The following is a 16,478-nucleotide window of genomic DNA, read 5'->3' on the forward strand; positions in this document are numbered from 1 at the left end:
TTTTAATATGTTTTGTATGTATGTATGTATCTATACATATTTGTATATGTATTTAACGCGTAAATACTGCAGTCACCCAATTTCTTAATTCATACAATTTATGAAACCACAAACAAATGCAAGTAGTCACTCAATAGCAATACAATAACAATATGTGAGCTCGCACTATATTGGATGTTAACGGCAATAATCGCACTCATAAATCACTTGAGGTAGCGCAATGATGCTCGCTCTAAGCCAATCAGCGGTCAACACCAACACTACCGCTACACACGACAAAAGTGTACCAACCACAGCCGAACAGTGCGAAGATGTCAGAGACGCTGTGCGGCGCATGAGCGCTGCAAACAGCAAACGAATCAGAAATTGAGTTGGAAAAGCGCTCAAAGTGGGGCTGCTGAGATGCTTGAGATGATCGGAGTGTGCGTTTCAATGTGTGTATGTATGTATGTAAGTGTAAGTATGTGGGTATTAAATAAAAATAGAATAATACACAGTATTTACCATAGAGACGCCACTATTGTGAGTACAACAACAGCGGCATTGCTTAAGGGTCACTCGGCGGAAAAACACTCGAGTGCCACATAAACGGGAGGTGGCTGAGTGCTGGTGCTCTTGCTCTGGCTGCGGGCGACCTAGTCTATGCTACCAAGTGCGATCGAAGTATTTAAAATCTAACTGTGCGTGGTGAGTTTGTTCAATGGTGTCGCATGAGCAGACGTTAACGGACGTGTCAAAGGTCGCGAGGAAGCAATAATCCAATAATAATAGTTCACAGAGTGGTTGTTGATAAATATTGGATTAAAGAGTTTGCAAAGCGATAAATATTTGACAAATAAAAAAAAAAAAAATTTAATAAAATTAAAAGCAAGCAATTCTTATTGAAATAGTTGTGGAATGTTAACGAATATGGAGAATAGTGGCCATAGTGTTAATGGCGGAGGTGTATTAGTGAGCCTTAGTAAGGCGGCGCTCACAACGCCTTTCTCCATAAATGATATTTTAACGCGCAACAACAATAGCTTAAATGCAGCACAACAACAACAGCTGCGGCGGCGACTCTCCGACACGGAAATGTCGTTTAACGCGGAAGCAGCAGTCGCCACAGATTTTCGTCAAAATCAGGCACGTGAATTGAAAGACGGTTTGAAAACGTCTGCTTCGTGTTGCCATATCGGCGCGAGTGAATTTAATAACAGTAAATTAAGTGCTGCTTTAGAAAACGGCGCCTCGCGCAAGCCCTCCAACAATTCGAGCCCGATCTGTGAAATGCGCACTGCGGTGGCAAAGTACTCGGCATCATCGGCGGCGGCACGCGGAGCAGGCGGCGCACAAAGCAGCAATTGTGAAAATAACGATTTTATGCCCTACTATATGGCCACTTTGGATAATAACAATCACAGTGATTACCAGCTAGCGCGAAAGTTCGGTTATATCGGTACGGCGGGTTTGGTGGGCGAACGCGATTGTCCCATTGACATGCGACGTTGCAGCAATAATGAATCAGGTAAGTTGGCGTAAAGTTTTAAAAGCTTTGTAATAGCGACAATGCATTAGCGCAAGCGAAACACTGTGGCGCATTGTTAGACGCAACTAGTAGACACGTGTTGGTGACCAAAATTTTTAAAACTAGCACAAACTAATTTTCAGCAAGAAATATGCATGTATTTACTACAACTTTGGCTTTTTCTTATTTTTGTTACTTAGACTCTGAGTCTTCACCGCCTCCGTCAATGTTGTCGCTTTATGGTGGCGCCTCTACCGCCAGTAATAGCTGCATGGGAAGCACTTCACCTACGCTGCATGACACAGACGCGCTCAACGGTTCGCTGAGCCGTAAAAAGCGTTCACGTGCCGCCTTCAGTCACGCGCAAGTATTTGAGCTAGAGCGTCGTTTCGCACAACAGCGTTATCTCAGCGGCCCGGAACGTGCCGAAATGGCCAAGAATCTACGTTTGACCGAGACACAGGTGAAGATTTGGTTCCAAAATCGCCGTTACAAGACGAAGCGCAAGCAAATTCAGCAGCATGAAGCCGCGCTGATGAGCGCCGCCACGAAGCGTGTGCCAGTGCAGGTGTTAGTGCGCGAGGACGGCAGCGGTGCGGCGACGGCAGCAGCGGCTGCTGCATATGCCCACATGTTACCGACGCATGGCATTGATCCCGCACTACTGCATATTTATCGTCATCAGGTAGGCAACGGATATTTTTATTGTAAAATAAATATTTAGATGCACTGTTTCTGTAATAAATTATATTGCATAAAAAAATTAAATTAATAAAAATATTTGCTATTTTTGTTTCTATCCATTACAGTTGCAAATGGCTTACGGCGTTGGCGTTTCATTGCCTCAAGTATCGTTTCCTTATTTCTATCCGCAAGCGTCGAAAATACCTCAACCAATACCACCGCCCAGTCAGTCGTCGGCGAACGGTTCAGTTGCTGGCGGTTTTGCCATACACGCTGCGGGAAATCACGCAAATATAAATAACAATAACAATAACAGTTTTGAGATCACAAAAAATGCATTAAATTTCGCTAAAATGGAGCACGGCATGCGTTACATACAATGCTCCTCGGCCTCCTCATCACCCACGCATGGCAACACGCTCGCCAGTGGCGACAGCAGTAGCCCATCGAGATCATGCTCCAGTCCAACTGCCATGGATACCGCTGGCGCCATGTTGACATCAGCCATGTCTGCGGATACGGAAAGCTGCGCTGAGACGCACTCCGCTACGACGGAGGATTGTGATGAGAATGTGGAAATTGATTAGATAATCCGCTAATAATACTTCTATCTGAAACGTTGCTGTGTGTCTATGTAATGTAAAAATTTGTGTGGCGCAGTGTCGCAAAACTAGCAAATAATATGATAAAAATTAACAAAATTTGTGATAGTGAAAGTTTTAATTGGCTTAGTGGGCATATGTACTTTTAGAATTGTAATTAATTGTAGTTAGTTGTTTAATTTAGTTTTAGAAATAAGCATACGTGAAAAGAAATAACGCACTAAAAAAATTAAAGTATATTCAATAACTTCATGTTTTTTTTCTACAATGTAATATATGATGGAATACAAGTGTTGGCACCACACACATATGTATGTAGCTTCACGGTTGAGACATGTTTTTCAACACTGTTTGCAGAATTAAACAAATTATATAGGCGTAAATAATACTTAATTTCAACAAAAATAAAAAATCTTAAAAAAAAAATATGTTTATTAAAAAATTATTTTTAGAACCCGTAGCTCACAAATTTACCAATGCCTCTTATTTTGCATATTTCCTTGTTGTTGTTGTTATATCTGCGTACATTTTATATGATTTTTCGTGTAAGCAGAAATAAAAATGGCCGATCTCGTTTCGGTCGTATAAAGAAATAGTAAGCTTCGTAAAGTGGGATCGTTCTTTAAAGATGAGCATGAGCGCAAAATGTTCGTAAATACTCTTTATCTTATAGTCTTTATATTAGAGCACAATATTCATGACGTGATTCTTACCTTTTAGAGCCACAACGCTAAGTAAAAATTTGTTGGATTTCAGAAAGTCTTATCATTTTAAAAGGTTAATGTTTTCATTAATTAATGAAAACCGAATACAATGTACCCGCTAACAAGCTTTATGCAGCCACTCAAGGTGTTATATCCACTTGTAACGCAGAAAAAACGTTTTTTTTATATTTTTTATTTTTGAAAAAGCATTTTGTCTACTAAATAAATAAAAATAATGCATATTTACAGAATTAAAATTTTTAATTTTAAAAAATTTGGAATTTTCTTGATTTCGCAACCGATTTCCAAGAGGACCTCTGAGAAACGGTGAGAAAGATTTTTCTGCTTAAAATTATCACAAATCCAAAAACCGAAATAAAGTCATTATTAGTATAGATAAATACGGGTAATAATGAAAGGACTAATCGCAATTTTGATTTTGTCAAAACTTCTCTAAAAAAATCGTTTTTGTGAAAAAATTTACGTAATAATTAAATTCAAAATTATATAAATATAAAAAAATCGAAATTATTATCAAAAATATTATTTATTATTCTATATTAATTTTTAAGTCGATTGGTTCCGCCACTTCGGAAAAATTTCCCTCACCGGCTCTTAAAAAACATTTCTAGATAAGCGCGTCTAAAGTTTTGAGAGCCGATTCCACCAAGTTAAAAAAAACTTACAATACACTCATTTCTTCAAAACTATTCAATTTAAAATTTTTGGAAAATATTCTTGAATATATGCACGATAAATCAAAATAATTTTTTTTGAATCCACAAATATAACGCCTTTAAGTAGAACATGAGTATAAACTAAGTACAAGCCTTCTTTTAAAATATTCGAGGGAATAAAGTATGTTCCTAGTATTTCAAATATTTATGTTAAGTTAATAAAAACCGAATATGGTGGAGTTACGGCGCATCAATTATTCAACAATCTTCACTTGGAAAAAAAGTTGCAAATCTCATCAGTCCCCTTAAGAGTTTTCATCTGCTAAATTTTTTATTCTTTGAATCAGCTGTATCAACTGTTGGACCTTGATAACCGAAGAAATTGTATTTATTTCCTAATCTTCACTTGATTTCATTACATACACACAGCTGCCTGAATTACATGTCAAATATTTATACCCTGAACAGGGTATATTAAGTTTGCCACGAAGTTTGTAACACCCAGAAGGAAACGTCGGAGACCCTATAAAATATATATATAAATGATCAGCATGATGAGCTGAGTTGATTTAGCCATGTCCGTCTGTCTGTCTGTCCGTCTGTCCGTCTGTTTGTATATATACAAACTAGTCCCTCAGTTTTTAAGCTATCGATCTGAAATTTTGCACCTGTCCTTTTCTCACAAATAAGCTGCTCATTTGTCGGAACGACCGATATCGGACCACTATAGCATATAGCTGCCATACAAACTGAACAATCGGCATCAAGTGCTTGCATGGAAAACTCTTTCATTTGACGAGGAATCTTCACGAAATTTGGCGTGTATTATTATTTAAGGCAATAATCTAATCGCCGAAGAAATTGTATAGATCGGATGACTATGACATGTAGCTGCCATATTAACTGAACGATCGGAGTAAAGTGCTTGCATGCAAAATTTTTTTATTTGACGAGGTATCTTTTCGAAATTAAACACGAGTTCTTGCTTAAGGCAACAAATTATTCTCCGCAGAAATTGGTCAGATCAGATCACTATATCATATAGCTGCTTTTTATCACATTCCGCCATCTTCTTGTAGGCTGAAAACTTTGTGGGAAGCATGAATTTCATTGAGTTTATCAGCAATGACAACGTCATCAGTAACAATGCAAAACTCTCGTTTATTGAGCTCACATCGATTAGTACCGCAAATTCTTGCCTGAAATATTAAGGAGTTAATTTAGTGTTGGTTGCGGCAAAGTATGCCCACCCAGGCTGAAGAAGCATCATAAGTGTATGTAATGTTGCACTTGTATTTGGCGAGACACGCTGACACAATGAGACACACTTCACGACGACAACAACGCTTAGAATTGTCAAAACAGTCTGTTCAATTATTATTAATTAGCCAGCTATATATTGTAAATATATTTACAAACGCACACGTATATACTTGTAGGTAAGCACATGTGTGTGAAAAAAGTAGCCGAGAGTGAAAAAAACTGCTTTAAATTTGTTTTAAAACACATTGTCTGACCACTTCAAAGCGCTATGCGTTTGTGTGTGTGTGTGTGTTTGTGTTTGTGTATATGTGAATAGTAGGAGGCCTGTCGACTATTATTGTTGTTTTGCTTTAACAATGGCTGTTAGAGGTGCTAACAGTAAACACAACGGTAATAATTTTATAAGAAACGGAAATTGTGGGTGTGCAAATGAACGCGCGTATAACTATATGTATATACATATACATACATATGTACTTGAGTAAATTGTATTTAAATACATACATAAGTATATAATTTAGCACATGTTTGCATTTTATAAACTATAAATTACGGATAAACACACTCTTCCATATACATAAGGCTCGTAATGCAAAATTCGCGCAGAAACTTACATTCCTATTTAATCCAAGTACTTGAAGAAAATTTGTAGCTTCTGTATTCAAGATTTTCCATTTAAAACCATTAATATACCAATACATATGTAGTTATAAATTAAATTTCACTTTTAATCGGCACATCTGCAATAAAATCTAATCATTATTCTACAAAGCTCTAACGATTTGGTACTTGTATTCCGCTATACGCTTATAATTTAGAGGCTTTTGTAATTTTTATACCCTGAACAGGATATATTAAGTTTGTCATGAAGTCTGAGACCCAATAAAGTGTATATATTATATAAATGATTAGCGAGATTTAGCCACATACGTTTGTATATACGCGAATCAGTCACTCAATTTTTGAGATATCGATGTGAAATTTTGCACACTTTCTTTTTTGCGAAAAAGCTGCTCATTTATAGCAATCGCCGATATCGCACAACCGTAGAATTTAGCTGCAATACAAACTCATCGATTAAAATTTTCTTCTATGGAAAACTTTTTTATTTGAAAATAAATCTTCACGAAATTTGAGGCAGATTTGTTTCCAAGGCAACGCTACTATCTCTACATAAATTGTTTAGATCGGACCACTATATAGCGTAGAGCTGCCATGCAAACTATCGACTAAAATCAAAAAAAAAAAAATTTTTACACCCTTTTAGGCTATAAGAAATGCACAGCTTCGGTGCAGCCGGAATTAGCGTTTTATTTTGTTTTTCGATTTCAAAGCCAAAAAGTTTACTATAATTGCGCTAATACGGTCATAAGTTACGTTAAATTGCCGCATATGTCTTAATATTATATATATTATATATACACAAGTTTACACACATATTCATATACATATTTGCATGTGTATGTGCAAGTGCTATGCTTTTGTTTTTGCCTGTTGTAAATTGCAAGCGATTTGCTCAATGCAAGGATGTTCTTATCTGCACTTGTACATCTACATACATACATACACATTTCATTATTTAGCTACTTGTAGTTGAATTAGAGCAAAGCACTTAATGCGAATAATGGAACCGATGATCGCATCGGACTAAATTATTGCTCATATTGCAGCGTGTAGTGCGTTAAAATAAGCAATCAATCATGACATGAGTGGTTTTATGAGGCAAACAGTCGGTGGAAATTCAACTACAAGTACGGTGTGTGCTCTCAAAGTGGGCGGAGCTGAGCTTTACGAATGAAGAAATTTGAAGAAAGTCGATTTAGAGAATTTTTCCAAATTATTTCTATCCGTTCAATCCGTTTTAGTGTCGTGGCAACTAGATCGGTTTGAGCAACGCAGTAAGTATTCAACTCTTTGAATTTTATTTTGTATACTCTTGAAATATATGATAGTAAAAACATGATAATGGGTAAAAACAACAGTTGCTTGTTTTTTTATACCCTGAGCAGATATATAATACAATGTTTGCCACGAAATTTGTAACATCCATTAGGAAACTTCGGAGACCCTATTTTATATTGTAGTATATTTATATAAAGGATGAGAGTAATGAGCTGAGTCGATTTAGCCATGGCCGCTTGTTCGTCCGTCTGTCTGTACATACGCGAACTAGTCGAAAAGTTTTTGAGATATCGATCTGAAATTCTCTACACGTGCTTTTGGATATAACTGATGAATGAATGATGAAAAACAATAGTATTATTAATATTTATATCCTGATTATTTAAATTTTATTGCATACACACAAAAACAATAATTTTAATACAAATATTTTCAATTTTTTTTTGTTTTTTTTATTTGTTTAATTTCCTCATTTTGTATTTGCATTACTTCTGGCTAAGTGGCTTCGATTATAATTTGCATTAAAATTTTTAATTAGTTCAATCATAAGCTACGCAAACCACATAACGGCATGTTGTTCTTAAGTAATGATTGGCTTACAATTGAAAATCTACGATTGCAAATCGAAATGTTTTAAACATGTTGTAATCAAAAAAGTGAACAAAATGTTGCATGACATACAATGGAAGCAGAACGCTTATAATATGTATGTTTGCACAGTTGCATGTGTATGTGCGTACAAGTATTTGCAATTGATGGATCTGCTCGATGTCTTAAGTGTTTGGGCCAAGGTTATGAAGTACCACTTAAGTGCACAGTGGCGTAATGTATGAGTAAGAAATAGGAAAATAACAATTTTTGATATGTTTCACATTGTTGCAAGACGAGAATATTAAGAATTTAAAAAAAAAACAAATTCATTTTAGCAATAAGCGTGCAAAAAAGTCCGAATTCATCTTAAACATTAAAATAAAATTTTTTTAATTTGCTCCACTGTACACGCACATATACTAATGAATGTATGAATGTTTTCATAATAGCACTTGTGCCTTGTTCTTTTTAAGTACTATTTTTTAACGATATTTTTTTTCATTTTTTAAGTGCTCTCAAAAGTGTAAAACTTTAAGTGGATAATGCGAAATTTCGTAAACTCAAAATTCTTGATGTATATATACTGTTTATGTACCATATGATAAATAGATTATGATGGTTTCAAAAATGCGCTATTATATTTTCACCAATAATCCTTTAAGTTTTTTTTATGACTTTTTACGGCCGTACATGAGCACAATTTATTAGAGGAGATATCTTCTAATCTCTAATAAAAAGTGTTGAGAATATAAATTTATAAACTCAAATACTATATACTTGTACATACGTACATCATCACCTTGTCTTTTTAGGTCAACAGATGATGCGTTATGTTGTCCAAAATTTCTTTGACTAAACTGTGCAAGGAAGTCTTCTGAATTGAACGTTACAGAGTAAAAAAATACAGTTTAATAAGCAGCCTAGTCAAAATATTAATATAAATTTTTAAATAATAATAAGTTTTTTGCCATTTTCAAACCTTTAAGTGCTTTATAAAAAAACCAGCACATTTTCTCCTCGTTATCCTCTTTTCCTAATTTTAATAATCGACAGAGTTCATTCACTATTTGATTCTGTTATTAAATAGTCTGAATGTAATAAAAATCAGCCTTCAGAACTAGCGAACTTTTTGAATTTTACGTAGTTTGTAAACTTTTGACTTGATTTATTTTATGATCGGTAGCAATCATGTCTCATTATACCATCTGATCAAACTTATTAAACTTCACACGGACTGGTCCATCCACGACGCGAAAAGTTTGACAAGTCATTATTATCGCCACAAAATAGAAATATATTAACAATGAGTTTGTTTGAAAGTTTGCTATGAAATCGTTGAAAATGTTGCAGAAGTGTTTTGGAAAGTCGATTTTATCACGCAGACAAATATTTCGATAACATCGCAAACGTTAAAAAAATCGTACGTGAAAATTATCGTGTTGGTATCAGCGAGACAGCAGATGATCTCAACATCTCTTATCAGATGATATAAACATTTCGCTCGACTCAACCAAGTTTGGATATGTAGTGTGTCAATGCTAGACTCGTACCATAAGACCTGAATCTGAGCTGAGGACACTACATTCATCGAACGCATCATTACTGGTAACGAAACGTGCATTTATGAATATGACGTCGAAACAACGTCCAACAATCTAGCAAATGGCGCTACAAAAATGAACCAATACCAAAAAATAAAAAAACAAAATTTGCTGAAAGCAGTGAAGGCCGAACAGACCATTCCAGTCAAATTTGATGAAATGTGTGTTACCATTTTCTCTTGAAGATAAAAATTGTGAATACAATTGACCAAATTGTACTTAAGTCTGAAGATAACCTACAAACATTTATCCTTATACACACTTATACATATATATTATGCATATATCAAATATATACCTACATATGTATGTATACGAGTATATGTATGTATTGTAATTTCATTTATATCCTTATGATTCCATCCTATCTTTAGCATAAGCATGCATTTATCAATACATATGTACGCTAATAAAAATTTAAGCCTATATGTATGTGTGTGTGCGCTCAAACAAATCCATGTAAACATTCACAATTGTTTGTGTACATTTACATGCTTCCAGCATTCGGTTTCCAGCTTCTAATTTTCCACCCGATGCTCACCTCTTACCGCCTACCGCCTACCATGAAAACCGCAGGCGAACTGCTGTAATCACTGCTGGCAGAATAAATTGATACTTTGTTTATTGCTTTGGAGGCTGCGCGCTTGTTTGTAGAAGCATCGCAATAATAACAAATCTTTCAACGGATTGTGCCAATAATGCAACGAAAGAATCGACGTCGGCGTAACAAGAACAATTTACATATATAAAGTTGTGTATGTGTGTGAGAATGTGTAGTTGTTGCTGACGATTTACTGAGGAACAAGTTGCTTAAGCTATCTGTGAGGCAGTAAAATGAATTGATTGCCGCAAATTGAGGAAATAAATGCACATATAACAAATTCCAACGTAATAAAAACATATCGTCGATAATTATATTAATTTTGAATGCGTACATACTTATAAATACAGTCATTTACTATTTGCGAGAGAATTTAATTTTTTACCATTCAGTAATTTTTTTTAAAGTTTTTGCAACTGTCGATGGCTACTAAATTGGTAAAATAACGGTAGCTTATGATTATAAACTTATCAATGTCTGACAAACAAACGGCAAGCGAGCGAGAGAGTGAATACTCACATGAGCAGCGGTTTTCCGAGAAACATTATAGAGACTTCTTCAACGATCTATTTAATGCCTTCGGGAAAATATGGAGTGGTACAAGGTTGGTATTAAAAGGTATGAGCCAGCAAAAATGTGAGGTAATGTTAAGTAAGACTTTGACTTCGTGACAGACTATTTAATCATTACGTTGAAATATCTGCCATAGCGTTGACGATAATACTCATCGCAATATATTTTAGTCTAACAAAATTTGTACATATTTTTGAAACTTAATATTTATCTTTATCATTTTCTTCCTAATCTTAAATAGTGTAATGTTTATTGAACGAGCATTTCTTCTATTTGCAAGTTGGATATAGTTATTATTTTTTTCTACCTGCTCTCAAGAATTCCGTGGCTAACCCCAGTAAGGTGGCATAACCGCTAGATTGAAATTCGCTAATTAGTTAGCAGAGCTCGGAAGTTCTCTGTACCAGAATGGCTGGCTCCCTGAGCAGTGAGATGACAATTTAAAGTTTTAAGGAGAAATAACTGTATTTTAATGGTTCCGAAACAGAAATTTGTAAATAGAGAGAAATTGCGAAGAATTAAACAGATTTTAGTGAGCTCGAAAGATAAAAGGGGTTTAAAAATCTTTACAGTTCAATACGAAAAATAAACACGTTTATGTAAGATTTTAATTAAATAATTTTGAAAGATTTTAGATTCCTTTGATCCCATAGCCGATCTATGAAAGGTCCTCCGAAAAAAGCTGTCTGCCGGTGAGGAAGATTTTTCTGCTTAAAACTGTCTCAAATCCAAAAACCAAAAAATTTTATTATTATTATCGACGAATACAGGTAATGTTTAGAGGACTTGTAAAAATTTTGAATTTTGAAAAAATTGCGGCATTCCAAAAGTTGTTCGCTTTTTGTGCAGAAATTTTTTTTAACAAAAATAGTACTCTTTTGAACTTTACCTGAAAAATATATTCAAGAACGTCGTTTGAAAATTTCAAGTTGATCGGTCCAGCTGTTTGGGAGAAATTTTCTTATATGCTGTGTACGAGTATATTTGATTGGTATATATTTATGCAAAAAATCGATTCTTTGAAATTCTCAAGTGGATATAACACAAATCTTTTCGCATACTTATATGGATCAGTCGATTTGTTGGACGGGGCTCGTAATCAGCAGACTGAATGGAAAATCGAATGTCTGGGATTTGGTTTGTTGATAATATATATATAAGTATACATATGTATGTATTTGTCTACTTCTCCTAAGTAATCACGTGCATATACATACATATGTACATATATTTATATATTTATATATGTATGCATATGTTTTTCGAACACTCTGCTTGGCTGATGGCTTTTTCCGGCTTCTGAAGTTCACATAAAGTATAAAAATGAGGAGTTCTTGTCAGAAGAGTCGAAATAAAAAGACTCCCAAGTTTGTTTACAAAAACAGTATAGCTTGGTTAATAGCGGCATACACTCACACATGCTCAGATATGGAAGTTTTGTGTAACACACACACACCCATTCACATAAGTACACAGACGAGTATGTATGCATATACAATACAAGTGCGTCGACGTGAATTAAAAATGCTAGTATAATATTCGCTCCATTAATAGCAGCTCTCCTGCTATTGGAGATAATCTTAAATGTTTGCATTTAACTAAAAAGGACGACACACACACAGATATACACACCTAAGTATGCTTGTACGCCACATGTGGCACCTATGTAAATATCTACTAGAAAAGTACTACTCCATTCAAAGTAGAGAGCGTAATGAGTGTCGCTACTAATTACATATACACACACACACAAATTTCTTATATCAACAGTTAATAGATAAGGAATGTGCAGTTGTAGTCAAAGTTGTGGTAAATTGAAGTTCATTCAAAAAATGCATCATAAATAAACAAACAAATAAACATTGCATACATATGTATGTTTGTGTGTGTGCGTTATGTTGCACTAACTTCACGCTGTGTCGAAGTGAAATGTGAAGAGTTCAGCCGCGGCGCTTTATTATGTGGCCGCCGAAATCGTGTAAACAAAAGCGCAGTTATTTACACATATACGCACACACAAACCTATGTACATATTTATAGCGGTATTTATGTGGGGAATACTTGTAGTGCACATCACACTTAAACAAATAAGCAACTGCACTTGCTGCAACTGCAACTAACGCATGTGGCATGCCTCTACACAGTGAGTTATGTTGTGTATGGCAGTGTTGTTGTTGTTACACATGATTTGTTTGCATTTTTGTATTCTTTAGTTTATACTGCTAATCAGAACACCAACTTATTGTCTATCAACGCCAAATGCTAATAAGCCCTGCTGTACGTAGAAAGTATGCTCAATATGGTATATACTCGTAAATGTATACACCAACACACATACATGTGTGAGCTTGTAGTAGGCGCATATAATTGCGTGTAATTTAGTGCTGTAATAAATTAATATTATATAGCCAAATAAGAGCATTTCCTGCCCACTTTTTATTCAGAAGAGAATTCAGTAACTGAAGTACTGCAATTGTGGGCAAATATATGTATAAGAAGGAAGTAGTGGAAGTCCTTTTTAAGTAATATAAACTTACGTTAATTCTTTCAAAGGAAACAATAACAACTATAAGTACATACGTTCACGTTGTGCCACAATCTCGAGTTTATTAGTCTTTCGCATGTTGATACCCGTATATTACCGTTTGAAAATAAGCTATACGGACTACAATCTTGTCTTTTTCCCATCTTTCAGAATATATAATTCCATCACGTGTTTTCACTTTACAGGATCCCGATCAAAAATTGTGCATTTAATATACTTATATCGAAATTGGCCTATAACCTTGCAAGACGCCCCGATATTGAAAATGAATATGTCGGTGCGTATAGCTGACTATACAAAGAAAACAGAGATTAATGGGTAAGGAATCGTACTAAAATCAAGTAGACATCTTTTTCCGACAATAATGTTGCATGGTGCTAAAACTGAATATAATCGGTTTAACACTTTTCTTAGTTTCCATATATGTAGGAGGTAATTATCGATATTTTAATTCATTTCGAAGCATACTTATATGTTATTACATATAAGGTATACTGAAAATATTACCATTCGTTTTGCACTAAAGGACATGTTTAGTATAGCTGAAATGATCGGATTTATGTTAAATATGCACTGTGTTATTCGATAATTTTTAGCCATTTTTAAGGTAATTTTATAATGTCACTCTCATAGAAACCCTCATTCCTATTGGTAAAAAAACTGGCATAGTCGGTTTTCACAAGCTTCTCTTGCGGCGTGTTTTTCTACCAGCAAAATCATTCGTCATACACAGGAAACGGTAATTATCACTTGATGTCAGTTCCGGACTATAAGGTAAATGCATATTAACCTCCAAACCAAGCTCCCCGAGCCTTTAGCGAGTCACTAGCTATGTGTATGACCAGGCGTTGCCCTTATGAAACACAATTGATCTCCTATTAGATTCTCTATTGGCTTCTGGGCTACTGCTTCCTTCAGATGGTGCAAATTAAGAGTGTGGCCGTAGGGGAGCAGCTCATAGTAAATGATTTTCCGCTAACCCAACCAAATAACATACATTGCAAAACTTTCTTGACCGTCAACCTTACTGCTTACTGCGATTCGACCACAACCGTTTTCACTTGCCGTTGTTATACGTAACCCATTTTTCATCATCAGTAATCATTCGTTTCAAAAATGGCTGATAATTCGGTCCATGAGAACTTTTTGGGTGAATTCATCTAGTGCGTAAATATATATGTACATATATATCGACTTTCTTTTTGTATCCTGCCTTATTAATATGGATCCAAAAGGTTTTTTGTGCAATAATCTCCTGTGCAATTGAAACAATGCTTACATAATGGTCGGACTCGACGATTTCCATTATTTTATCGATAATTCCGACAATTGATATCAAAATTACCGTAACGGATTCGACAAAACATACGACATAGTATCAGGACCATAAACACTATTCACATTTTCAACCGTTTGGCTTGCCTTTTCGCCTTTATCGACGAGTAACGGTCAAATATGGCTAGGTATCTTCTCTTTGCTGGTGTGCATCTTTGATGCGTGCTAAAAAGTACTCAAGAAAAAATAAAACTGTCCGAGAATTTTTTTGTTTGGTAGGAAACTTAACGTTATATAGCCTGATCACACTTATGTTTATAAAGCGATATATAATACTAGACCTTATATTATAAAATAACAACTTTGAGTGAACGTATTATCTTGGACATGCACATTATCGTAATGAAATTGAAATAAAATATTTTCTTTTATCTACATTTCGCCTTCAGATACTTAATAAAATTATTTCCGCTCCTCTGGTTGACCGTTCGTTTAGTTGATCGTCATAGATTCACAATGAACTCGAACATAAACTTTACATTAATTTTAAATAAAATGTAAAACATGATTTTTCTAAACTTACTTTATTGAGAAAACAAAAACATTTGCTAATTGACTTTTCTTTAAAGGGACACTAACGCCCACTTCTACAAAGAGGCCATAATTGCCCAGAAGCAAAGTAAAGGAGTAGATAAATAAAGACGTTCAAAAATTATTCCATAATTATTCTTTTAAATAAGAATGCCCTTTGCACGACACACTGGGCAGTGACGCTTCGTTACAGCTTCTTTCACAACTTTCAGCAGGACGTGCGGGGGTCAGCCCAGTTGAGAGTCGCTGCTTCGCTTCGTTTGCGGCTTTTCAGTTTCACTTCTAACAAAACCATAATGGACGTTCATTTATGCACACACACACATGTATGTATATGCGTCACAACTTCTTGAGAGAGCATTCAAGATGCAATTGAAGAGTCTACGCCATTGTGTGCGGCTGCGAAGATTATAATGGTGGCACCAGCGTAATTGAAGCAGTTAAATTGACACTAAATTGCGCCCTTTCGGACTTCTAACCGAATCGAAGAGGAGAGAAAAATGGGCGAAAAAGCAAAAATTACAACAAAACCAACAAAAAAAAGAAGAAATTAACGAAAAGTAAAGCATGTAGAAAAAAAGTAGAGACGCTGAAGAAGGCCAATCAAAGAACGTGCAACATTCTTCCAAATCAATTTACTTTCCTTTTGCCACATTTATGTCGACACTAAGAATTGCGACAGCTGAAGGACTACGCTTCACGACGGTAGTAGTAGTGGCGGACGCAGACGATTCGAGCGCTGTCAATGACTGTGGCTGGTGATTGCGATGTGCTTCATCAAAAAGGAAATTGGAAATTGCTGTTATAAAAATTCATCGTACACAAACACACTATTGCATTAGTACATATGTATGTATGTATGTATGCGCTGTTGTGCTACATACTTGTATAATCATCGAGTACCGTGCGGGTGGCGGTGGTTTTGGTGATTACTGTGCGGTTAGAATGTTGATTTGCCAACCAGGTGAAAAAATTGCCATTTGAGTTTTCCAGAAGCTAAGAAGCTGATACAGAAAATATTGGCAAAGTTAAAAAATGTTTTTTTTTTGCAGCGCATAAGTGAGATCGGTGAGTTGGTGGTTCTGGTTCCTTTTTTCGTGGAAAGTCGTCACACCCATTCTTTGCAATCTAATTGCGTTCATTTCTATGGCGCTAAATTGCGCTGAATAGCTACGAGCTTGAGCGGCAATTCTACTTTTGTTTCCTGCGCACGTCTGTGGGAATGTGCGGCACACTTGTAAGCGCTGCTTAATTTAATGAGCCATCAATGAGTTTGTTAAATGGAATTTAATGGTATTTAGCAACACATGCATGTGTATGTATATGTATATGTAAGCTGTGAAACTAACTGGCAACGTATTT

General features: G+C 35.3%; 1 protein-coding gene across 1 annotated transcript; it reads left to right on the forward strand.

Annotated features, from left to right (window-relative positions):
- The first annotated feature begins 545 nt into the window (after positions 1–545).
- bap (NK3 homeobox bagpipe) lies at positions 546–3,045 on the forward strand. Its single transcript, XM_036359701.2, has 3 exons — positions 546–1,507; positions 1,708–2,192; positions 2,317–3,045. Exons 1-3 carry the CDS (start codon positions 898–900, stop codon positions 2,776–2,778), a joined length of 1,557 nt encoding a protein of 518 aa, XP_036215594.2. The 5' UTR covers positions 546–897; the 3' UTR covers positions 2,779–3,045.
- The last annotated feature ends 13,433 nt before the right edge of the window (positions 3,046–16,478 follow it).

Source organism: Bactrocera oleae, chromosome 2 (assembly GCF_042242935.1).
Source record: "Bactrocera oleae isolate idBacOlea1 chromosome 2, idBacOlea1, whole genome shotgun sequence".
In the NCBI taxonomy this organism is placed as follows: domain Eukaryota; kingdom Metazoa; phylum Arthropoda; class Insecta; order Diptera; family Tephritidae; genus Bactrocera; species Bactrocera oleae.